Here is a 26,893-nt window from a genome sequence, read left to right on the forward strand (position 1 = left end):
TACTACACGAGATGTGACTTGTCCAGTATGATATTATCTTGTCTCTCTCTTTTACAGTCATAAATGCAGAAATATCCAAAGTGATAATCTTAAGTATATGCATTTACTGTTGACTTATCGTTGGTTACTTTTTTTCCCATCTTGATATACTTACATTATCAGTGTTGACATATAAAGCTTAGGTCTAAACAGTTTCAAGGAAGAACCCTTCAACAGTCGATGAGTTTTCACAACAAACAAGTGATTCCCGGAAAAGCATCGAATGCAGATCGAAAGGGTATTTGATCCTCTGACCTTGGTGTTCGTACTACACAGAGAGAGGGTCCGGATACCTTTACATTAATGTTCTTGTAATGGTCATGGTTTCACGTATATAACCTGAATCACAACGTCGACGCTACCTTTATGTTTGAAAGAGGGAATAAAGTCTTTAAACTTATAGTAACACATTCATTCATAGAAAAAAACGGAGGTAATTTACTATGGATTTTTTTTTTTCAGAATCGTATCGTCAGGGCTACCAACCTCACCAGGAATCATGGCGGAATTGAACCGGAGTTTGACAGCGATGGACTGGCTTCCTCGCCTCAACGCCCGCGGTGCTCTGAGCGCGGGCGGGATCTGGCTCGAGGGCGTGAATGATCCTCCAGAACTCGTGCAGGCTGACTCTTCCACCCCGCCCTCGCCGCCCACTAATAGCAAACCTCCGTATAGGTATAATTGGATTATTTCTCTGGGCAGTTTGGGACAGTTTTTTATTTTTATCTATCTATTTATCTACCTATCCATCCATCTATCTATCTTACTATTTTTTTTAATATTATTACATTTTGTATTATATTGTATTAATTATAACTTTATTATTATTTAGCATTATAGTATTATTTCATATTATTATATAAAGAATATATAAAAAAGAGTAAATATCTGTTTTCATTTCCCTTTCATGACTGGGACTCTCTGTCTGTCTGTCTTTCTCTCTCTATTTTATTTTCTCTCTACCCCATTTTACCCCTTACCTCCTCTCTCTCTTTTCTCTCTATTCCCTTCTTCCTCCGTCTCTTTATTCCTATATCTCTCCCCTCGATTTATCTATGTCTATTTATCTACCACTATTACTTTCTCTTTCTCTATGTACGTGTATGGTTTTTTTTAGGTGTGTGTGAGTGTGTGTGCGTTTGTGTCTACATGTTCGTGTGTTCTATATTCGTTTGCTAATTAATAATTAATCAGTCTAGACATTTTTCTCATTACCGGAATATTTGCTTTACATGATAAGCTTTATCGTTACAAGCATTACAAGTTAATTTTATCTAAAGCGAATTTAAGTTTCGACAAAAAGAACTGTGATAAAAGTTGTATTTAAATCCGTTTTTTTTTTTTTTTAAGTCGATTTCATGAAGTAGTTTCTTTGCTTTCTTTGTTTGTTGTTCTCTATGTATCTCTCTGCGTTTGTTTATTTGTTTATTTTGTTTGTCTTTGTGTGTCTCTTTCTCCAAATTGACATCTTTCTTTTTTGTTTTGTTTCTTTGTTATCAAAATTTCTCTTTCTTCCTTTTCTTGTTTTTGTTCTCCAAATTTCTCTCTCTTCCTTTTCTTTGTTCTTTGTTCTCCAAATTTCTCTCTCTTCCTTTTCTTTGTTCTCCAAAGTTCTCTCTCTTCCTTTTCTTTGTTCTTCAAAGTTCTTTCTCTTTTCCTTCTTCTTTGTTTCTTTGTTCTCCAAATTTGTCTTTCTTTTCCTTCTTTTTTTCTTTGTTCAAATTTCTTCTCTTCCTTTCTTTGTTTCTTTGTTCTCTTGATTTCTCTCTTTCTATTTCCTTTTCTTTGTTTTCTTTGTTTCATTACTTTGTCTCATTTCTCTCTTTATTTGTTTCTCTTGTCTCTTTTTCATTCTTTTTTTTTGTTTTTTTCAAATTTGTCTCTCTTTCTTCTCTTTTTGTTTTTTTTATTCTCTATTGTATTTCTCTTATTATATTTTTTCTTTTATTATATTTTCATATATTTATTATTTTTTTTTTTCTATCATTTATTATTTTTTTTTTATTTCTTTTATTTTTTATTTATTTATTTTATTTTTTGTATTTTTTTTTTTTTTTTTGGTTAATTTCTTTTTCATTGTTTATATCTTCTTTTTCTTTTTCTTTGTTTTCCTTACTTTCTTCTACGTTTTTTTTTCTTTCTTGTTACTATTCTTATTTCTTTCATTTTTTTTTCTTTTTTTTTTTTTTTTACTTATTTTCTCCAGTTGCTTTTCTTCTTTTTCTTTTTTTTGTATCTTTTTAAGATCTCACTCTCATTCTCCATATTTTGCAGTTTTTATTTCATTTTTGCGTCATCTGTCTCTTTCTTTCTTTCTTTCTCTCTCCCTTTCTCTTTTTCTCTCCCTCTTTCCTATTTGCTTCCATTTTATCCTTTTATATTCATATTCCTCTCCACTTTCTTTCTCCTGAAATACCGTTAACCCGTTAATCTCTTTCCACTCTATTTATTCGTCTCTTCCACCTCCCCTTTTATCATATTTTACCCCTTCCAATCTGTCCTCTCTATTCCCCTCATCCTGTCTTCCATCTTCATATTTTTTTTCCTTATCTATCTCTTTTCTCTTCTCCCTTTCTCATCCTATTTTCCAACACCTTCAGTCTTCTGTCCTATCCCTTTTTCTCACCTATCTCCCACTTTCATCTTTTCATCCTACTTCCTCCCTCTTTCACCCTTTCATCCTATCTCCTTGCACCCTTCTATAGCCTCACCCTTTTACACTTATTGTCTCCCTCCTTTTCCCTTTCTCCCTACTTCCTCTTCTCCTCCCCCCCCCCTCCGAATCTCTCTAAGCATCCTTTTCTCCCTCCCTCTTTCTCCCTACCCTTCCCCCTCCTCTCCTTCCCCCTCCACTCCTCCACCCTAACCCCTTAATCACCCTTTCTCCCTCCCTCCTTCCTTCACTATCCCTTTTCCCCTTCTATTCTATCCATTTCTCCCTACCTTATAGTCCTCCCCCCTTTCTCCCTATCCCTTTCTCTCTTTCTTTTCTTTTCTCTTTCTTTCTTTCTTTCTTTCTTCCACTTCCCTCTCCCTTCCACCCTTATCACCCTACTCACCCTGCTGTCTCTCCCTTCCTCCCGCAGTTACGCCAACCTGATCACCCTCGCCATTAACAGCAGTTCGAAGCGGAAGATGACCCTGGCGGAAATCTATCAGTGGATTATTGACAACTTCCCTTACTATCGCCAGGCGTCGGCAGGCTGGAAGGCAAGTGGCGCTGTCCTTGTTGTTGTCTTTGTTGTTGTTGTTTGTTGTTGTTTGTTGTTGTTGTTGTTGGTGGTGGCGGTGGTGTTATTTTGTTGTTGTTTTCGTTTGCGTTGGTGTTTTTTGTTGTTTTTGTTTTTGTTTTTTTGTGTTGCGGTCGTCGATGTTGTTGTTATTAGTGCTTTTATTATTGTTATTAGAGTTATCATATTTTTCATTACTGTTATCTTTATTGTTATTATTATTATTATTTCTGTTATTATTATTATTATTTCTGTTATTATTATTATTATCAATAATAATATTATTATTGTTATTGTTGTTCTTATCATAACCATTATTATTATCAATATTTTACTGTCATTATCATCATCATCTTCATCATTATTATTTTATTATTATTATTTTTTTTTTTTTTGTAAAGGTGCTGGGATGGTGTGGTATTTCTATTTTATTATTATTATATCATCATCATCATCATCATCATCATCATCATCATCATCATCATCATCATCATCATCATCATCATCATCATCATCATCATCATCATTATTATTATTATTTTAGTTTTCAAATTTTGTTAGCATTTTTCTTTCAAAGAGTGTCGAGAGGAGGAAGTGGCGAGTCGAGATACTTATTGAGCTGTGAATATTTTTTTTTGTCTCTCTCTTTCTTTCTTTCTTTCTTCCTCTTTTTCTCTCTCACTATCAGTATATCCATCTCTTTTTCTCTCTTTCTCTCTCTCAAACATAAACTCTCTCTCTCTCTCTCTCTCTCTCTCTCTCTCTCTCTCTCTCTCTCTCTCTCTCTCTCTCTCTTTCTCTTTCTCTCTCTCTCCCAAACATGATCTCCCCCCCTCCTCTCTCTCTCTCAAACACGAACGTACAAAACCACGGGGTTATGAACACGATACTGTGCTATTGAGTTCATTTCTTCACAGCTGTGACAGATACAACCAAAAGCTATGTGCAATCAGCTGATATAACACCTGCGATCATGTTACGGTTGTTTTAGATTTGTATAACCCACGTGGAACGGACGTTGCGACTGGCTAAGGTATTATATATATATATATAAAAATCTTCTTAATTGTTGATTTCTGCGTTTGATTGTTTGCATTAATTTTTGGTTCTTTTATATGGTATACTTTGGGATATAGTTTACCTCGGGGTATAACAAACACAATATTTCATTCTCATAATTATATTCTTCAGAATCTGTAAAATTTCAATATTTATAAATAAATAAAAACAACACAATCGCCATTGAGTCGGCACACGCTGGAAATCCAGGGTAGCCACTGATGGAGGGGCTGCAGCTATCAATAGCGGTATGCTCGTGACAAATGGAGGCTGTAGTGAATATTTCACAAGTTAAACAGGGTAAATTTGCAGGTATTTTCCTCAGGGAATTTCCCACAGCAGTTCACAATTCACTTTACCGTATTTATTTCATATTTCACGGAATTCAGCAATCACTGAATATATATGACACATTCGAGATGAAAATTAACGTACTTGACAAAGTGTTCGGGTGTAGAGCTCGGAGTAGAATGGCAAACCTTAGAATGGCAACCACCGACGATGGTTGACGTGGCTGAAGACGAAGGACACACTCGTACGCCTCAGGCCGTTTTCACACCTAGGTGGCACGTTGCATATGGCACGCCACTTGAAAACGAACGCACGGAAACGTATGAAACCTTTCACACAATGCGTGGCACGTCGCATTTGCCACGTGCGGCCTGCGTGCCACGTCATTATTGGACTTACTTTTTTTTTTTTTTCGACTTGCCACCTCCGAGGGTGATGTCAGATTTTAATGGAGCTTTTATATCCAAAGTTATTATTGGCAAAGTTAATATATAAAAAAATAAGTAATATAACATACGGCATAAAAAGGAAAACGTTTGTATGTATGGCATACTCAGAGCAGTTTTAAAGTGTCTAGAAAGATTCCGCCAAACACATTTGAGAGAGACTTTAGTCGAGAGGGTAACCATGCGCGACCTTGCAGGAGGAAACAAAGCGATGTGTGCGTGCTCCCGTGCATAAAAATGCTGCTTCTAGGCAATGAATTTATCAACCTAACATTTGTGCAAACTGTGGGGAAACACAAATGTTTGTATGATACATCACCTCAGCACAATAAAGTACTCTCTGTGGTAGAATTATCAAAATATTTTTCCTCCCAAGTATTTTGAGGGTCTGCCTCACACTCTGCCCCAAAGTCATTCACTTTATTCCTCCAAGTGACAGTAAGATAGTTGTCACAAGATTATTTAGAACTTTGGACAACAATAGCATCATCAATTTCCGATGATGCCATCTTGTGGATCGAGTGATTCGCGCCACGTGCCACGTGCCACGTGCGTTGTGCCGCCTTGGTGCGAAACCGGCCTCAGACCAAGGTTACACGTAGCGCTTGTCGCTAGGTTCACACGCTGGCAACATCGGAGGATGACGATGCTATTGTTGTCCTAAGTCCTAAATAATCTTGTGACGATCTTGGCGTGGCACGCAGGTTGCATGTTACAAATGCGATATACCACGCCGCTTCTGTGTGAATGGTTTCATATGTTTCCGCATGTTCGGCTTCAAGTGGCATGGCACGTAGCATACAACGTGCGAGGTGCCACCTTGGTGTGAAAGCGGCTTAAGATCCCTGTGCCACGTGTCATTTGCCACCTGCCACTTGCCACATGCCACCTTGGTGTGAAAGCGGCCTTATACGCACACCACATACTCACACTATCAAGATATAATGAAACCATCGCTATAACACCATAAATCCTTCACAATTTCTGTTTTTTTTTTCTTTCTTTAATTGGGGTATATTGCTGTAGACGTGGAGTATGTACTGAAAGGAAAGTCAGTTTTATGTAGAAAAGCAAAGATTCACTTCCTGTGCACCATTTTTTCTTTTCTTTTTTGTTATGAAAGAAATATCTATTCATATACCAGTATAGTCTAATGTTAGCAATGGACAATATACAGTATGATAATAATACTATCCTTTTTTGAATATCCACTGGAACGCTTTAGTTAATCAATGAAGTTTTGACGTATAGAGTTTATATGTGGCATCCCTCACTATGGCGTACAGTTATCTCAGCTCTAATGTATCTTATTTTGAAAACTTATCTTATTTTGAAAACTTATCTTATTTTGAAAACTTATCTTATTTTGAAAACTTATCTTATTTTGAAAACTTATCTTATTTTGAAAATTATCTTATTTTGAAAACTTATCTTATTTTGAAAACTTATCTTATTTTGAAAACTTATCTTATTTTGAAAACTTATCTTATTTTGAAAATTTATCTTATTTTGAAAACTTATCTTATTTTGAAAATTTATCTTATTTTGAAAACTTATCTTATTTTGAAAACTTATCTTATTTTGAAAACTTATCTTTTGCATTTTTTTAATTTTGAAAATTCATCTTATCTTGAAATTATATCTTATTTTGAAAACTTATCTTATTTTGAACATTTATCTGATCTAGTTTGCTCTTATTTATGCTATTTTGATTTTATTTGTTTTATTTGTATTTTAATTTTATTTGTTATATTTTTATATTTTATATTATTTATCTATTCGTATTTTATAGACTTTCTCTTATTTTATTTGTTTATTTATCCTATTCATTCTATTTCATCCATTTCATTTTATTTTATTTCATTTTATTTTATTTCATCCAATTTATTTAATTTCATTTCATCGATCTCATTTTATATTACTTCATCAATTTTATTTAATTTTTATTTCATTTCATCTCTGTTATCTCGAACATTACTCTCTCTCTCTCTCATTTATTTCATCTAATCTACCTCTACTATGAAATTCCGGGGTTCGAGTCACCGACCGCCGCGTTGTTCCCTTGGGCAAGGAACTTCACCTTGATTGCCTACCTAGCCACTGGGTGGCCAAGCCAGCCCAAGTCAAGTGCTGGTCCCAAGCCCGGATAAATAGAGAGAATGATTACCTAAAAAAAAAAAAAAAAAAAAAAAAAAAAGGTAACACCGGCACTCTAGCCTCTGGGCTAGTACAGTGGTAACGCGTCGGCCTCTCACCCGAGGGGTCGGCGGTTCGCGCCCCGCCCTGGCGCGAGAAGTTGCAACTGTCGCCTGGAGGGTACTGCTGTGGCTGGGCACCACGGCGGGTAAGGACTAGTTCAGCCGAGTCAGCACCAGCTGACACACGTGAGCGAGTCGGCATTAGTCGACACAGGCCGGGCTCCCCTCATGGCATAGCCCGGGCGAGGCTAAGCTTCGCATATCGGACTTATCCTTACCGGCACTCTCCGTGGAAAGGAACTGGGGACCCTACCACGTACTCACTCCAAGAGCATCACAACATGAAAACTACAGTTAAGTATCATGCTGTGACCACGGCCGCTCAGACATGAACCTACCGTAAAAAAAAAAAAAAAAAAAAAGAAAAAAAAAAGTTACAGCTGTCCTTCGCAAAGGGCAACCTGGACTTAGCAAAGGCTGTGTTCGCGAAAGTCAACAGGTGTTCAGTCAGCGGTGGGAGGCATCTGCACAGCTGTTATTTTCCACGCGAACTACGTGTTTTCCGTGACTATTATATATCCTACACATGCGTATCGGCACACACACACACGCAAAAAAAAAATAATAATAATAAGATAAAAAAAAAAATAATAATAAATAAATATAGGATAAAGTAAAGTTATTTAGAACCCGCCCAAAACGAGGTCGGTTCACAGAACGCATTCCACAGAACCCACCTTCATGAATCTACTCATAAGATCCCACTGCACAGAAACATAGAAACCACCCTTAGGAACCTAAACCTAATTATCCCACACGCTACACAGAACCCAATACATAGGACCCACGCAACAGATCCCGCAAAACAGAACAAACTCCATAGAACCCACAACTCAGAACCCACTCCATAGAACCCACCCTAAACAACCCACAACACAGAACCTACCAAAGGGAACCCACTAAGTAGAACCCCACCCGAAAGAACTCACTCTACAGAACCAGCCCTAAAGAAAACTACACCACAGAACCCACTCCATACAACTCAACCTAACGAACCCACTCAAAAAGGTCCCACAGCACAGAATCCACTCCATACAGCCCAACCTGACGAACCCACACCACAGAGCCCACTCAAAAAGGTCTCACACCACAGAACCCACTCCACAGAACCCATCCTGACGAACCCACCCTCCTCCCTTGCAGAACTCGGTGCGCCACAACCTCTCCCTGAACAAGTGCTTCAAGAAGGTTCCCCGAACGAAGGACGACCCGGGCAAAGGCTCCTACTGGGCCATCGACGCCTCCTACACGGCCGAGGAGAGTCTCAGTAAGAAGAGGAAGCAGTCGTGTCCTAGGGTGAGTCTGGAGGGGGAGGGGGGAAGCAGTCGTGCCCTGGGCGGGGGGCGGGGGAGGGGGGAAGGGGAAGCAGTCGTATCATAGGGTGAGTCTGGGGGGGGGGGTGTAAGGGTAAGGGTGAATTTTGATATTCTCTCATGTTGAAGGGGAGAATATTTACCTATGTAAGCTAGTCTTTTATTTTCTATACTTGTTGGTTTGTCATTATGAAATGCATAAAGGATACCATGAGCAAAGGCAAAAAAACAAAGTTGAAATAACTTTTTCCTTCTCATTTCGACGTATATATTTCACATGCATTTTTTTTTCCTCTCTCTCGTAGTTCAACCCGTACCTGACGTTCTGCAACAGCAACAGCAACAGCAACGACTCCTTGACGTTGGGAGGAAAAGCAGCTTCCGTACCCGCGTCGTCGGTGAGTGTGTCGACGGCGGCGGCGGCGGCGATGGCAGCGGCGGCGGCAGCGGCGGCGGGTCCCGGGGGCGGCGACCTGCATCGCAGGAGCAACACGGCGCTGATCAGCCCTTGGAACAACTCGCTCGACCCGTGGCCGCAGTCGCAGATCTGGACTCCGGGAACTGAAGGTGAGGACGGGGGCAGGGGGAAGAGAGGGAAGGAAGGAGGGAGGAGAGAGAGAGGGGAGATGGAGGGAGAGAGCAAGGGAGGGAGAAGAGAGGGAAGGAGTGGGGATAAAGACATAACTAAAGTGTAAACTATGAGTGTAAGAAACCTAGAAATCAAAAGGGCAGAAAGTACGAAGGAAAGCCTCCTAATATGGAAATGTCTCGCCAGGGCTGGTGCTGGACGGGCGACCCGGCGCTGCGGCGGCCGTGAACGTGACCGGGGCGAGCACGGGCGTCGTGGGCGCGGGCGACGGCGACGTGCTGTGGCGGGACCCCGTGGACGGCATCACCATGAAGGACTGCGACCTCAACCTGCTCAACAACCTCACGCCGGAGCTCCTGCGGGAGTACGCTGACTTCCTCACCACGACGGCCAACTCGGCCACGCCCGCGAGCTGCGTGGGCCAGCCCTGCGCGCCGCACGCCACGCCCGTCAACGGCGCCGTCAACGGCCTGCGCGGCGTCGCCCTGGACCCCGGCCCCGTCCCGCTGCCGCCTACGTCCGGAGAGACCATCGAGACGCTCGTGGCGGACCCGCTGCTGGTGTCGAACGCCGTGCCGCCCGACGACGTCCTCCGCTCGCCGCAGCAGGTGAGCAGCCCCGCCGAGCTCTCCCTGGACGGCAGCTTCAACCTGGGTGTGCAGGAGGAGTGCGGGGAGCGCGACGCCCCGCCCGTGTCCACCATCAGCGAGTCGGTGAGCGCCGCCGGCCACGGCTCGGGCGGCACCGTCACCATCATGAGGAGAGAGCCCGCCCCGCTGAGCCCCCGGACGCTCTCGGAGCCCCTGGCGCGGCTCCTGGCGCCCCTCACGCCCCCGGGCCAGTCGAGGGCGTCGCTCGAGGCGGAGGGCCCCGCGGACGACGACGGGCTGGAGGGGGCACTGGTGCGGGGCCTGGCGGAGGACATGGAGGCCATCCAGGTGGGCCTCATCACGGGCTCGGGCGTCCACTCCGACGACGAGGAGATCACCGACGACTTCAACTGGGACAAACTGCTGTAGCGCGTCTGACCGGGGCAAGCCTACCTACAGACGTAATGCATACATACATGCATACATACATATGTATATATATATATATATATATATATATATATATATATATATATATATATATATATATATAAACATACACACACACACACACACACACACACTCACGTATATATGTATATTATGTATATATATATATACATATGCATACATGTATATATATATATATATATATATATATATATATATATATATATATATATATATATATATATATATATATATATATATATATATATATATATATATATATATATATGCACACACACACACACACACACACACACGTACTGTATATATGTGTATGTATATGATGGAAATGACGGGGCAGAATTACTTAATAACTGCATCAGTGCGAACAAAGCGACTGATTTTGTACATACAAAACTTTTGAAAGTGCATAATAATCATCAATGATTACTTTGAGAGCCAATTCAGCAATGCTGAGAGTAAATCATATTTTAGCTCGGTTATAAATATTTCAGTCAGACATAAACCAAATTCATCGTAATACGCTATATGCATTTAGCGATTAGCAATAGTATAATTTTCTACTGTATATATTTTCCACCTGTATATACCGATGGGATGTTTTAAACAAGTAATGTGTTCATATAAGAAATCACGAAAGTTATATATTTATATAAAAGTTGGCATAAAGCACTTTGCAATAAGCGTGTTGATTTATACTGTAATTAGTCGTTTTGTATAGTTCGGCAAATCATGAAGAGAAACTTGGGAGGAAGTCTTTGTATTCTGAAGACATCCATAAGAAAAAGATGCTGCTGTTTCGTTCTTAAACCGAAGAGGATTCTTAATTAAGTCTTGTCGTGTGCCTGATATCCCTTTGTCTGTAATATCAGACTCTCAGTGATGATGGATCCTGTTTCAATGACTCAAAATCAAGGTGAGTCAACAGTTAACATGTCTTATCGTGGCAAACAATCGAAACGATTGTCTCGAGCTACCTGATTTTGCGGTTCGAAAAAAAAAATTATGATTGAACGCCTTTGGTGTTTCCTCCACTCCACCGATGACGTCACCATTCGTAGTTGGGGTTCACAACAGTATTACTTGTGTTTAGGTGTAGTAGCATGTGGCCCAAACATTGTGTTTCTCTGTGTATTCAACAAAGGAATAAACTAGTTTTCACGCGTGTTCAAAATGTATTATGGATAGCGAGCAGTTCACACTCATCCACCACAATCGCTGTTATGAGACGCCGCAATTCTTTATAGAAATAAAAGTAAGCGTGTGACGACACATTTTATTTAGTGACGTGACACATCACGTGGAGGTTGAGGGGGAACTCTGGTAAATCATGTTCTGTCAAGACAGATCGAAATTACATTAGCGAATACAAATAGAGGTATTACTTATTGTTCAGTATTTGCAAATGCAGGGAAAATTTGGCATAGACTTGGAGAATCATGTTAAGTGAAAGCAAACTTAAAAGAGGCACTTTGTGCTTTTTTTTTTTACTTGTCACTTTAAAACCCAACGAGCTCCAAGAAACCTGAATTCCCATTTTTTCTGCTTTTCGGAGTCATCCCAAAGAAGTCTAACCACAGAATACAATGCCTGCAGACAGTAGCGTGCTAAAGACCCACTCTCTTTTAAAGCTCTGGGAATCTAACACTTCTCTTTCACAGTCCCGTTGCCTTTCCTAGCCTCCTGTTACGCCCCTGCCTGCAGACAGAAAGGGTCAGTGCTTCAGTGTAAGGGAAGACTTCTCTCTATGATTCAACGACTATAAATGGCGATAAACTGCACTACTGACCCTTGTCAATGAAAAGAAAGAAGAGAAAGAAAAAGATACACTAGAAAAAGGAGGAAGGCGAAGAAGTAAGGAAATTGATGTATATCCTCATGATAAAAAAAAAAAAAAAAATATCGCCTTTATCTTCTCTCTCTTCTATTCCTTTCATCATTTCCATTTTCTTCAAACTTCTCCCTCTACTCCAATAAGGCGATGAAGGATAAAATTATAAACGACAGTGCTTTGTAACGATTTTTGAAAATAGGCCGTTGTTAGTCTTTTGCATTTTCTTGTAACATGTTTTCCAAAAGCAACACGTAACGTTTCCACAAAGACAGTGAGAACGTTTAAAAAAGTAAAATGTATCACGTACACCCACGATTTTGACAGAAGTTGCTCAAACACCCACATGACTTTTGATGCCTGCAGAATTTAAACCCAATGGTGATGACACGATTTACATACAGTATTGTGATGTAATTGATTTTGCATTATAAAAAAGTGACCCTGACTATTTTTCCCTCCAAGACGGCCTTCATTTTTATTGTTCCCATTCTATTTTGATCATTTCGTACAGAAAACATTGCTTCAGTGATTATCACAATCATCAGTGTAATTTGTATGTGCCAATGCGTTTGTTTAATTATTGTTAGTAGTAGTATTGTCTGTTATTTTCATTATCATTTGTCATTTTTATATTACAGTTATTAACACCTATTTATGTAGATACTCAAATGATTACTATGTGCATTAATAGAAATATCAGTTCTTTCTTTATCTGCTATTACCTATATATTTTTTTCCTTAAAAAATATATATATTTATAAGCAAACTGCCTTTAGCTCCCATAATAGAATTAGTTTGTTTTTCTTTTTACCCAGAACAATTATTATCAATATCATCATCATACCATTTCGTTACTCCTTTCCCCTCAAATTCTCACAACTTCCTTTGCTCGTATTGATAAGGAAATCTGAAAATGTGTTTTAACAGTGGACTAAGCAGTGCAAAATGTGCATTACAGTGACTTTTACCGTCTCAAATGAAGGTCTGAAGAAAATGAGCAAGTGACTGCATTAAATGATTTACTTGCATGACCTCTCTTGGACAGTTGTAAATTTCTCTTGAAGAAAATGATCAATGAGACACGTTGTAGTTGTCAAGTTCTAGTCTTAAACTCATCTGGTGCCTTAACAGAATCTGTAAGTATTCGCAATGGAGATAAACATAAACAACCTTGGAATATGAATGTCTTACCTTTTCCTGGCTTTTTTTTTGAAGTAGACTTCTAAAACAAAGAAGTCTTTTATTCTTGAAAACTGTATTTATTTGACAGTGGACTCCTATCTTACTTTCTTAAATATACTTCTAAAATAAAGAGGAGTCTTTATCCCCTTCCACCCCTCTTTCCCCTCATCTGCATCCTGCCTCATTACAGGAAGCTCACTAGGTATTACAGTATGATGACTTGTAAGGTTTACCAGACTCATGTGCCTAATGTCGTGTGCCTTGTTCTCAATATACAATATCATGATTGAAAGGTTGTTTTTCTACCCAATTTCTTTGCACTATCTCTTGATCCAGCAGATGTATAGAATGCATCCCATACCTTAACATAAGAAGCTTGTATGCTCTGAAATAATGACCTTGTCGAATGATTAATAAGCATTTAAAATCATACACTGTATTTAGGCTATTGTGCAAGGGTTATACACTTCATACTTTTTACTACAACTTTTGGACTTTAGGGTCACACAGCCTTTCTTAGAACTGCTTCTTCAACTGGTTAGTGATGTATTTTTCTTACCCGATTTGCAATTGCTAACAGTTAAATAGAAAATAAAAGATCATTTATCTCTCTAAGAAGTCTGATTTCTTTCAGGTTCGTTTATTAATCACTGAATTATCTAATGAAATGCCAGTTATTACACATTTTTGTACGTGAAACAAGGCATACACTTTTTTTTTTTTAAGCACTGATCTGTTCCTATGCCAGATCTACTTAGGAAAAGAAAAAAAAAATTAATAAAGCAGTAGGATTTTTTTTTTTTTAAAGCACAAATATGACAAAAGAGCAGAAGAGAAAAGAGACCAATAAACATCAATATTTTTTTTTTTTACACATTGGGTAAATGAGACAAACATTCAAGATTATGATGCTTATGCAGCCCCAACTTTATTATGTTGGCAATAGCCATATTCCAATAATATTAAGTTTATTTTAACATGACTCTTAAAAAAAGACAAAAAATGAGTATCTTAAACCATTAATACACTAAGTCTAATAGATACAAATTTAATAATTTGGTGCAAAACCTGCCCATAATTTAATTAACTCTGAACATGAGGTACTGCAAAAATATACAGTTTGATACAATGCCAAAAATCATTCCTGTAATACTGATGGAGTGTCCGTGAGTTGCACCGTACATGGTATAAAAATAAACAGGCTGTAAAAACTGATCTTACTACTCTAATATCTTCAAGAAATGGCTAATAAAAATTGTACATGCACATTCTATACAGTTAAACCTAAACCTAGACTAGTTATGCGCTAAATCTGCTCTTAGCTCTAACTAGAAATGAATGAGTTCATACTTCATGTCATGTCATTACACAAATGAACAAACACAATTGAAATGAGAATCGTCCTTCTTGTAGAGATCAAATCCTGTTAATTAGAATTAGAAAAAAAGGTAATTATAATTTTTTTGTGTGCGTGGAATGTTTACCACTTTGTGTAATCTCTTCTCTTAACCAAACTTGTTTTTCCTCTAATTGAACATAAAAAGGTAAGTTAACTTCTCTCTAAATAAAAAAAAAAAAAAAAAAAAAAAGGAAAATACAAAATGCCAAGGTATGCTTTAGCTTTGAAAAATCACCAGAAAAATCCAAATTAAGGCAGAAATTATTTTGAGGTCACTGGAACAATATATATATATTGCTGGGAACACAATATGTCTTCCAGACATGTGTATCATTGAGGATTATTACCTTTTTTTGGATTTTTTTTTCTTTTTTTTTATATTTAGTAATTTTCATTCCTTTAAACTAGGTTGCATGAGTTATACCAAAGTGGATGTAACAAGACAATGATGGAAGTCCTCTGAAGAAGGTTTAGGATGGGACCTCTCACCAGTACATATCTTCTAGAACATTCCAGAGTGATCTAGCTCAGAGCAATGCTATTTGCTCAACCCCTTAAAAAGCCTAGCCATACACTGAAGACTGTTTGGTCAACCCTGTAAAATTATGACAAAGAGTTAATATTCTATTTGTTCACAAAGCTGTTTAAACTATACTACAGTTTTTTTGTTTTTTTTTTACTGCGTCATTTTTTATTTATTTATTTATTAAGTTATTAAGCCTCACATACCCGTTCAAAAATAGGTTCAATAATGTTAAATGTTCTAATTCAAACACAGTTATGTAAACCAGCATTCCTTCAACATAGTATGCCTACAGACAAGAAAATTGGTCACATTTAAGCTTACCTCTTTAATCACACAATGTGCACACCAACACACGCGCACATACATACACATACCTCTGTATAGCCTTTGAACTACTTAAAAAAAAACGATACAAAAGTTAAATAAATAAATAAAAAATTAAGAGAGAAAGTAGAATTGCTGTGAAAGATGGCTCTGTTGTCTGGTTATTAGAAAAAAAAAAGAAAAAAAGAAAAAAGAAAATAGCTTAAACTAAAGAGGCACACACTCTCTCTTGTTGGTTCATTGTCCTGAGCTAAATTGAAGAGTCGCCTTCAGAAAATTCTTGTGTGTAAAACCAGAAGTTACATCAAGTAACAGAGCAACATACCTATGTATGCATGCCTTTTTTGAAAAAAATTCTTTTCTTGTAAAACTGTCTCATCATTAAAGAGCTAAAGATTGCAGATTTTTTTTATAAATTACTTATTTTTTTCAAAGATTACAATCATTTCTGAAAAAGTTTAGAATCCCTACATAACCACTTAAAAACTTTACTACACATTTATCATTCTTTACATATATGAGCAGGTATAATTTTTGGCCCTCACAGACTATCACAAGATCTAAAATACCAGAAAAATGTGAAACATTTAGTGTCTCATTGTGAAAAGTCAAGAATGCTAATCAAATTACTGAAAGCTGTTTTATCCAGAGGGATCGACTGGGGGTGGGGTGGGGGAACAAAAAAACAATAAAAATAATAGAAATAAAAACTTAAAGGCTTGATAATAGGTATGGCAGCAATTACTGCTTTGTTGCTCCTTTTTGAATACGGTATCTTACAACATTCTAAAGCTTGTAGAAAAGGAACCTTGCCTGGATAATCTACCCTATTCAGGATCAACAAGGTTCCGAGTAATATTTGTACATCTCTCCCCTGTCCAAACATCACCTAGCTGATGTTTCATGCAAAGAGCAGTCTCCTCTACCAATGGCAATCATAAAGTCTAAAATACATGTGTTAAAAAACAAAATATTTTTCTTCTTTCTTTTTTTTTTCTGATGATGATGAAATGCTTGGCAGGTCAACTACTAGCTCTGGTGTTTCACAATATGCAAGTGATGAAAACAGGTTCTGGAAAATGGTTACAAAAACTTTAATGCTTGATATAGTAGGTAATACTGGTAGAAAAAGCTGGAAGGTTTGTTGGTGTGTTGCTTCTCTCTCCCATCGATTCAATTAGATCAACAGAGCATGATGCAATGAAACTCCCAGTAGTGCTGGTTCATGGCAGTGTGTGTTGTCTTTGATTGTTGTGAAAGGAAACTGTTAGTAATCTTTTGGACAATTTTTTGGGTCAGGAGGATGTTGGGTTATCAATGGTATTGTGAACATTATTATTCTGTCTTTTATACTATTTTAAATTCTCATTCTCTCTCTCTAAAATGAGTCAAGAACTTAAGTGTTAATGGTCAGGTACGCAAGAAGTTCTGGCTTAACTAGCAGGTATTTGCACAACATTCCTGAGTCCAAAAAAATGGAAAAATTCCCTCATTGCAGCTTAAGCTAGTGGCTCAAGTGGCTTGCTAGACTTGCTTTTTGCCCAAGTGGCATGATTTTTTTTCTTAAAACTATTTTTCTTTTATTAGTTGGAAGTCTCTTGCTTAACTGAAAATTACTCAGTGCTGACAAGAACCTCATTTGACTGGTGTGGCTTTTCTAGGCATAAATAGGGCTGAAAAAGCAACTTCCAAATTTTGGGATTACTATTAGTATCTTTAAAAAATTTCCATCATTTCTCAATTCTTTCACAACCTTGGTATTACAATGCAGAAAGCTTACCACTCAATCAGATGAGGTGTAAAACATCTTTTAACCATGGAATGTGTCTTTCTTAGAGGTCCAATGATAAATACAGCCAGATTCTCCTTCCACCATCCTCTCTTCCCAGTGTAAAACTACAAAAATCCACTTGACGCATATTTTATAAAGAGAAAAGATGTGTATTTACTCACTATTAATTATTCCCTAAACAATTGCCAAGTTGCATCAGTGTATCTTTTATTTTCTATTTTTATCTCAGAATCTTTACAAAAATTTATATGTATATATAAAAAAAGAGAAGTTAAGATGAGAAGAAAAATGAGGTAAGCACCATCAGGAGAACGCGAGCTGTTGCATAAAAAAGAGAATTTTTTAGCTTCCCTCTCCTGACGCATCTTGTGTTTAATGGTAGAGATAGTTGTCTAAAAAGGACATGCTCATGAGAGGGAACAGGAGTCATGACTGACTCAAAACCCTTTCTGTAGATTACATTGGACATGTTGAAATGCGTGAGGGGGGGAAAAAGTTTTGCTCGCTGTCCACATGGGATATTAGGAATATCATCTTTGTGACCAGAATATTGTGTTTTTGATAATGGCTTCATCTTTCATAGCCATAAATACTGAAGGCATTTGACAGATCAAGAGGAACATGGGGAAATCAATGGAAGATCTGCGACCAAAATGACACACAAAAAAAAGAAAAAAAGAAAAAAAGAGGACATTGAAAACCTACATGTAGAAAAGAAAACTATTCTTAAAAAATATGAAATATCTTAATGGTACACAAATAAATGTTAGTCAAAATAAAAAAAGAAAAGAAAAAAAAACTATCTGTCAATCTCTGCTCTAATCTCAAAGCTATTGGCTTCCACTGTCAACAGAACAAATGAACGGAGGAAAGGCAAACCGAGACGCACCTATTCCGTCTCCTACCTGCGAACAAATGACTTTTGACAACTTCAAGCAGGTCACTGCGCAAGTTGCTCTGGCTATTCCACATGGTTTGAACTAGGGTAGATCCCAGTCCACATCTCACAACACCAAACCAAGTATCTCTGGGTTCCTTACACCCCTCAAATACACACTTAGATTCGCAGAAATGATGCTGAACTTTGCAGAAAAATAAAATAAACTTACAAATACCTACTAATTAATAAATAAAGAGATCCTGCTCAAGACAAAATTAAAAAAGATAAGAAAAAACATATGATGCATGTAAATGGAAAGCAATAAAATCCATCAGCCACCTGTGGAATAGCAAGGTACTGTCTTCCTTATCAATATATGTATATATATAGATGTAAATGACAGAATGCAACCTAACTCTACTGTAAAAACCTCAGCCTAGCATGAGGTAGAAGGGTTAGCTACCCAAAACTACTCAGGGGACTGTTCTGAAACGACTTAAAGCCGCATCCCAGGGAGAGATGGACTCCCAGGCCAATGGTCGAGTCACTGGCACCACAAGCTGAGGCCAGTTCTCACCACTCTCCCTTAGCCAACTCATTACCTTCCTCATTTACAAAACTGCCATGTTGCCTCTCCTTTTATGTTTGTACCTACAACTGTGTTTTACACTGTTGTCTTTTTTTAAATCATTATTATTTTCTTTGTAATACTTTCTACATATATCTCAAAAGAAACAAAATACAAAATAGGTCGATACCTGGCTGATATATAGATATATATGCGTACTTGTACGTATATACATGTTTGCAACAGTGGTCCTTCTGGAGTATCTTTCTAATTATTAAAATGAGAAAGAAAACAAAAATGTAAAACAAAAGATAATAATAATAGAAAAAAGACCAAAAACAGTTCCTCCTTAAAGGGGAATCTCTTTCAACTTCTCCAAGATCTCCTTGTCCTTATCGGTCTCATCCCGCACCACCATAATGGTGTGGCCCATCCCGCAGGACACCTGGCTGACGTGGGCACCCTCCAGGGACTTCACCTCCTTGGGCTGTGTGCTGGACTTCACATTCTCGCCAAGACCCTATGGGCAGAGGGACAGTGACTAATGAGTGAGAGGCAAAGTAAATGATGATTAGAAATATTAACCCTTTGCCGACGGGTGGCATGTACACACATGCCATGGCATGGCAGGACTATCTGCTGGGGGCATGTACGTACATGCCATGGTGTAAAATATTGTGCAAAATATTATTTTTCTGCCACTGAAAGTGTGATTAAGTCGTTTTTAACACTTTCTCATTTTATTATGCAAAAAAACATACATACATACATACAATAAACTGACAATTTCAACTCCATGATGCCACACACTGCTTATTTTATTCAGACTATAGACAGAATAATGATCAACTATGAAGTCTACATAACAACAAAAATATCCTTCAGTCTCGATTTATCAGGAAATATGGCAAGTAGAGACTTTAGAAAATAATGAAAACTGAAAATACAACATATGCTCGTAGTATTATGAAGAAATGGCAAGGGATGCTAGTATTTGGCATGAGTGGTCGCACATGCTAGGGCGACGATATATGCCCCCGGCAGCATGGCCTGGGCCACTATGAAAACTACCCGTCGGGAAAGGGTTAAAAGGTAATAAAGTCACACGGCATTGAGATGGCAAGCGAAGAGGAGATAAGAAAATGAAAGAACAAAAAGAGAAGAGAGAAACCGAGAAAGAGAAGAAAAAATTAGAAAGACAGAGACACTGGAAAGAAAAAAAAGAATGAAAGGAAACAAGTCCTTTCATGTTCATGTGAAAAAAATCACTTTAGGAGAAGATGGATAACCAAAGGAAAAACAGAGGGAGAAGATAAGAGAGAAAAAGGGAAGAGAAAAGTGGGGAATGAAAATTGGCAGAGAATGGGAAGGAGAGAGGAAGAGAGAGACTGAAAGAGAGAGAAAGAGAGAAAAAGAGAAAGAGAAAAAGAGAGAGAGAGAGAGAAAGAAGAGAGGAGAGAGAGGAGAGAGAGAGAGACGAGAGAGAGAAGGGAAAAAAAAAGAGAAGAGAGAAGGGGAAAGAGAGAGAGGGGAGAAAGGGAAAGAGAGAGAGAGAGAGAGAAGAGAAGAGAAAGGGAGAGAGAAGAAAGAGAGAGAAGAAGGAGAAAGAGAGGAGGAGAGAGAGGAAAGAGAGAGAGAGAGGGAAAGGAGAGAGAGAGAGGGAAAAGAGGAGAGAGGAGGGAAAGAGAGAGAGAGAGAGGGAAGGAGAAAAGGGAAAGGGAAAGAGAGAGAAAGAGGGGAAAGAGAGAAAGAGAGAGAGGGGAGAGAGAAAGGAGAGAGAGGAAGAGAGAAGAGAAAAGAGAGAGAGAAAGGGGGAAAGAGAGAGAGAAAGGGGAAGAGAGAGAGAAAGGGAAAAGAGAGAGAAAGGGAAAGGGAGAGAAAAGGAAAGGGAGAGAAAAGGAAAGGGGGGAGAGAGAGAGAGAGAGAGAGAGAGAGGAGACGAAGAGAGAGAGAGAGAGAAGGGGAGAGAGAAGGGGAGAGAGAAAGAAAAGAGAGGGAAGAGGAGAGAGAGAAGAGAAAGGGAAAGAGAGAAGGAGAGGAGAGAGAGAGAGAGGGGAAAAGAGAGAGAGAGAGAGGGGAGGAGAGAGAGAGGGAAAGAGAGAGAGAGAGGAAGGGAAAGAAGAGAAAGAAGGAGGGAGAGGAAGAGAGAGGGGAGAGAGAGAGAAAAGAGAAGAGAGAGAGAGAGAGAGGAAAAAAGAGAGAAAAAGGGGGAAAAAAAAAGAAAGGGAAAGAAGGGAAAGAAAAAAAAAAGAGAAGAGAAAAAGAAAAAGGAAAAAAGGGGAGAGAAAAAAAGAAAAAAAAAAAAAAAAAAAAAAAAAAGGGAAAAAAAAAAAAAGGGAAAAAAAAAGAGAGAAAAGAAAAAAGAAAAGAAAAAGAGAGAGAGAGGAAAGAGAGAGAGAGAGGAGAGAGAGAGAGAGAGAGAGAAAAGGAAAAAGAGAGAAAGGAAGAGAAAAGGGAAGAGAAAAAGGAAGAGAAAAGGGAGAAAAAAAAAGAGAAGAGAAGATAAGAGAAGAGGAGAAGAGAAAAGAGAGAAAAAAGGAAAGAAAGAGAAAGAGAAGGAAAAAGAGAAAAGGAAGAGAAAAGGAAGAGAAAAAGGAGAAAAAAAGAGAAGAGAAGAGGAGAAGAGAAGAGAAGAGAAGAGAAGAAGAGAAAAGAGAGAAAAAAAAAGAGAGAGAGAGAGAGAGAGAGAGAGAGAGAGAGAGAGAGAGAGAGAGAGAGAGAGAGAGAGAGAGAGAGAGAGAGAGAGAGATAAAACAAAAGAAGAAAAAATACCAAATAGGGAAGCATGATGATAAAGAAAAGAAAATATGAAAGAATTACACTAATAGAAAAGTGATGAGAAAACAAAAATCTAGAAAAATGTGACAATGATTAGTACTGAGTGAAAAAAAAATGTAAGGAAAAAGTGAACAAGAAGAAACAGTTTACACTAATCAAAACATCAATTCTAGAAAAGAGAACACTCACCAGCTCTCCATAGGTAGGTGAGGGGCCCCAAGCTATGACACTCTCATCAGCAGCAACCACAATGGAGGTGATGGAGCAGCCGACAGAGCGCACATCCCAACCACAGAGGTCTTGCAGGGGCTTAGGGTACATGTTAGCCTCCCCAGTGCGCTTGGTCTGGCCCCAGAGGAAGATGCCCATCACGCTGACAGCTATGGTGAAGGTGGAACCACAATAGACCTTCTCAACCCCGCGGTTGTGGCCATCGAAGAACTTGATCAGCCTGGGTATATACTCGTCTTTGGGTTCAGCGTGGCCCAGCCGACCATAGCCTCCAAAGCCCCATGAGAAGGCTCTCTTCTTGGCATCAAGGGCAACCTGGAATGTGGGATTATGAGTGTCTGAGAAATGCTGCTGTTTGTGATATGTGTACTGAAATGGTAAGAGGTATGTATTTGTTTTAGAGCACCAGGTAGGTTGCAACCCCCAGGGGGTCACAGAGGATATTGATGCATGTAGCATGGATATACATACATGGTACCCATCAGCAAGGGGTGAAGAATATGCTATTAAGCCTTGTCTCATTTTATCTCAGCCTAAAAATACTTAAAAATGTAATGAGAGTGTGTGATGTTGGTGGTCACAGATGTGTTAGAGATTTGAGAAAAAGGTGTTTCAGGTAATATAAAAAGTTGGGACCCACTGTTTAAAGAATTTTTTGTTCCACTTCAGACAAAATTAATGAATCAGTTAAAACAGTCAATCTTGTAGAGCAATAATTAATAAACAATGAGTAAGTATACTCAAAGAATGACTTTCAGCTGCTCTTCATGAGGCATCAAAGACTAAATTATTTAAAATTAAGGCTTGTCAATATAAATATTTTTCTTATGGCTCTTGCATACAATACCACTAGATAAAAAAAGAAAAAGAAAATGTGCAAAAACACCTCAAAACAGGTCTTACAGTGTGGTTGCTTCCACATGCAATGTCCACAATCTGGACATCGGTGACGGGAGTGGGATGCCCGTCTTTGCTGCGTTCCACAAAGATGGGAACTCTTCTGGGCGATCGCTCATGTTGGTAAGATAACTTGTTGCTGGTAATAAAGAATTTACCGTCAGTGTTGTGCCCCAACTGCCCATACTCTGGTAACCCAAAGGAATACAAGTAGCCTTTCCTGTCAACAATCATGCTGAATTCTGCACCGCAAGCGACCTGCAAAAGATTGAATAGTAAGTGAAAAGAGGCAAAGCATATGGCCATTTTGGGATGATTCCTGCAAGGCGTGTTACCACATTTTCTGTCAAGGAAACTGATTTGAGAAAACAAGTCAATGTAGAATGTTGGATGCTGAATTTCCAATTTCATACAGTGAAACTGTAACCAATATACATGATAATCAATTTATAAAGCAATTACAACCAAGTTAAAAAACAATAAAGTGGTAGCTTAACCATTTCCTGATTTTCCACACTCCCTAAACTGTGCACTGCAATACTACTACCACACATGTAACTTTAAGGACTGAAATACACAGTGAATTCTATCAATTTACTTTAAACCCTGCACCTTGAAATGTAGCCAAAATAACTAAATTTTCTATATACAAAGGATTCAATATTCTAAAATTTGAGGCTCATGTCTCTCTCCATGGATTTAAAATTTCAAAACACCATTTTTTCCAAGGTTACAAACTTAACCCATTGGTGCTGGGTAATCACACTGTCTACTGTCATTTTCTTTTGAGAATTTTGTTTGCACATAGATGGCTCCACAAGTGCTCAGCCAGCAAGGAGCCAATTAGTATTAAAAAAAAAAGTTATTTTACAGAGAGTAAACTATCCGGCGAGATTATATGGAGTCTGCTCAACAAAAACATTTATTAATATTTTGATATCATATAGTATATTTCAAATACAGATTCTGGAAAATGGCAAAACAGCAAAAATGCATCTGCAGAAAAAGGGGTTAATAGTACTGCAAAGGAGTGTTGATACTGTGTGAGTATATGTGTGGCCTATGATCCATACACAGAGGAGAGTGGCCATTTAACTCGTTAGATCCAGGTGACATGATCATAATGTCATGAAAAAATCTGGGTCAAGGGGCGGGTGACGTGAACATGCTGTCACGGGAAAATCTGGCTGTAGGCCAGGTGACGTGAACCTGCCGTTATGTTTTGACTGAAGGTCAGGGTGATGGAAAAGACTTGCCACAAGTGCACAAACCTCTTAGGAGGTTTATTTTAATCATTTGGCGATTTTTAATTATTCCCATCGATGTATGAGTGTGGAATGTAATATCCGTGAGTGGTGACTGCAAGGGTGCCACCTCCTTGGAAGATGCCACTTCCATGCTATGCATCGTAGTCTCAGTGCTGTGAGCAGCAGGTTGTATTATAGAAAACTGAATACTATGTAAAAAAAAAAAGTATTACATAGTGTTATTTTTCTTGCACTGAGTTGTAGACTTAAAAAAAAAGGTTATGCATAAAAAAAAAGTAAATAACCTTCTAAATAGCAAGCACAGCGTCTTGTCACCACACACACGTTTGCATGTGCCTGGACCACAAGCAACAACCTGTTAGCCTTATTCCCAGATTTTTGGTGATTTGATTGCCGTGACACAACCGGAGCTAATGGGTAAAGGAACCTAATGCCATCATGTTGCAAGGCACCCAGATCCAACCAAGTTCATTTAATTTTATGTAATATGAATCAGCTAATTCACAATCTATATTTTTATTGCTCACTGTTAAACATAGCTGTGATCTTTTGCAGCCTTAAACTGCTTTTCTCTTGACTGGGCAATGGGCAAAAGTGGAGTGTCTGTCACTAAAAACCTTGTAATTTGACTGAGTATTCTATCGTCTCATTAACATAAATGGTAAACAGGTAAGGGGAAATTATTTGCTAAAACAACAGTCCACAATGACATTCATGTGGAGATTGCAGCAAAAAAAACAATTTGTTTAAGCTTTGGAAACCAACACCGACTTTCAATCTTCTTTCTTGAATATAATTATATTTCCCATCGAGGCCACATTAAGTATACATTGTAAGTAGAACTTGACACATGTTACATTGGTGTCAGAGAGAGAGAGAGAGAGAGAGAGAGAGAGAGAGAGAGAGAGAGGAGAGAGAGAGGAGAGAGAGAGGAGGGAGAGAGGAGGGAGAGAGGAGGGAGAGAGGAGGGGGAGAGGAGGGAGAGAGGAGAGAGAGAGATGGGGGGAGGGGGGGGAGGAGGAGGAGGAGAAATAAATAAAATAAAATTAAAATCAACGTTCATTTACATAATTTTGATTCTTCCATAATATAACAAGGATTAGTGAATAACCTCACAATATCACTACAACCATAAAACCTCCCACTTGCAGCTGCACCATGGTTAACATCAGGTTTTCCCAAAAGGGAAAAGAATTTGTAGTGTTAGGATGATTAGGGAGTAGTCTGCATTGTCTCACTGCCTGGATAGGTGCCATTCACCACTTTGGCCCACCCTTGATATAGCTTGTACATATGCCACAAAGTGTCACTGAGTTTAAATTTAACCCAAAGCCGACAGGTATCAGAAATCTCTGAGTGTCATAAACTCTGGTGATTTTTGGTAATGTCTGGACACTGGGAGCAGGAGTCTGCTACATGTAGTGGAACATCCCACTCCACACGCTCTGGTGTACTGCCGCATGTACAACTACACCCCGCAGACCAAGTGGTATGTTATGACGCCTGTACATGTGACTCCCATTTGTGCGAGGACCAAAATCTGGGCATTATGCTTACTTGAGCGGCAACTCTCCCTCCTCTGTGGGTGTGGCTTGTAGACCTACTTGAACACCCACACATGGGATGAAGACTCCTTGCCTCCTCCTTGCAATGCTATAGCCATTTTTTTTTTTTTTTTTTTTTTTTTGCTGTTTTGCCATTTTCTGTGGTCTATATTTGTCTTTTGTTTTGCTGTAACAAGATGGTAACAGATTCTCTTGTTAAGTTGGCTCTATAATATTTTCTCTCCAGATAATATACAGACTGTGGAATTATGGTATCAATAAGCAACATTGTGTTATCCATTTTTTTTTTTTTAATACCTAAATCTATAACACACTGTGCTGCTGGTAACATCTGACAGGAATGGGTTTTGTGCAGATTCTCTTGTTAAGTTGGCTCTATAATATATCTTCAGATAATATACAGACTGTGGAATTATGGTATCAATAAGCAACAATGTGTTATTTTTTTTTTTTTTTTTTTTTTTTTTTTTTTTTTTTTTTTTATAACTAAATCTTCTATAACACACACTGTGCTGCTGGTACCATCTGACAGGAATGGGTTTTGTGCATACACATAGTATCCTTCCTGGAGCTGGAACTGGCTCATAGATGGTATCGCTCCATCCCCATTTAACTGAGAAAATAATAGAATAGCCTCTTCCTGAGCAGGATGCTCGGTTAATCTCCTTCCAAAAGCTTTATGCACTTATGGCAACGGTAACATCAGGAGAAATGATACATCACGATATATTACCTTACACTTGTTCAATGAGATACCAAGTTGAAATTCACACTAAATGCAAAGTAACAATAACATTGTTAACAAAAGTGCAGTAAGATCTTGACCTGAAAATGTAAAAATAACTGAGCAACCAAAAAGGACACTTTACCTTCTGGACCTTGGACTCCTTGAAATCAATCCTGCAGGGAGTGTGTATAACAGCTGTGGTGGTGCCTGTGCCACACTGGCCGGATTTATTATCTCCGCAGGCAAACACACTACCGCGGTCAGTAAGGAGGAGTGTGTGATTGCGACCCACTGCAGCCGACACTACTGTGAACTCTGACATTGTGTCCATGGCTACAACACCAGTTCTGTTTTCTGTGTCACCCACACCCAGCTGGCCCTTCTCGTTGCGACCTGCAAGGAAAAATTGGAGGGTAAGGAAAGAGCAATGCTTCTGGTATGGAGAAAACTTGTAGACTGCACTAAAGGCGATTAAGTGTTAATAATTATTACAGCCTTGATCATATGTGTAAAGAATTGTACAGCCTGTGAAAAAAAGGGATTCTTGGTGTGTTGTTTTCCAGCTTATATTGTGGTGTGTTCTTTTCCAGCTTATATTGTAGGAATTTTGATGGGTGAAAATGGGACAGCCCAAAG

The 26,893-nt window shown here is 38.6% G+C and overlaps 2 protein-coding genes across 2 annotated transcripts in view; one reads left to right on the plus strand and one right to left on the minus strand.

Annotated features, from left to right (window-relative positions):
* The first annotated feature begins 497 nt into the window (after window positions 1-497).
* LOC119579717 (forkhead box protein J3-like) lies at window positions 498-5,568 on the plus strand. The gene is made up of 4 exons (XM_037927620.1): window positions 498-714; window positions 3,126-3,249; window positions 4,773-4,939; window positions 5,442-5,568. The coding sequence occupies exons 1-4, from the start codon at window positions 539-541 to the stop codon at window positions 5,566-5,568; spliced, it is 594 nt and encodes a 197-aa protein (XP_037783548.1). The 5' UTR covers window positions 498-538.
* Window positions 5,569-14,198: 8,630 nt separating this feature from the next.
* Window positions 14,199-26,893, minus strand: part of LOC119579477 (protein RCC2-like) — a 24,734-nt gene continuing 12,039 nt past the window's right edge. The window contains exons 3-6 of the mRNA XM_037927316.1: window positions 26,400-26,650; window positions 22,704-22,955; window positions 21,759-22,115; window positions 14,199-19,311 (exon numbers count right to left, since the gene is read on the minus strand). Of these exons, the coding sequence (XP_037783244.1) occupies window positions 19,141-19,311; window positions 21,759-22,115; window positions 22,704-22,955; window positions 26,400-26,650 (1,031 nt within the window). The 3' untranslated portion in view covers window positions 14,199-19,140. The remainder of the gene's footprint in view (window positions 19,312-21,758; window positions 22,116-22,703; window positions 22,956-26,399; window positions 26,651-26,893) is intronic.

This window comes from Penaeus monodon, chromosome 12 (assembly GCF_015228065.2).
Source record: "Penaeus monodon isolate SGIC_2016 chromosome 12, NSTDA_Pmon_1, whole genome shotgun sequence".
NCBI lineage: Eukaryota > Metazoa > Arthropoda > Malacostraca > Decapoda > Penaeidae > Penaeus > Penaeus monodon.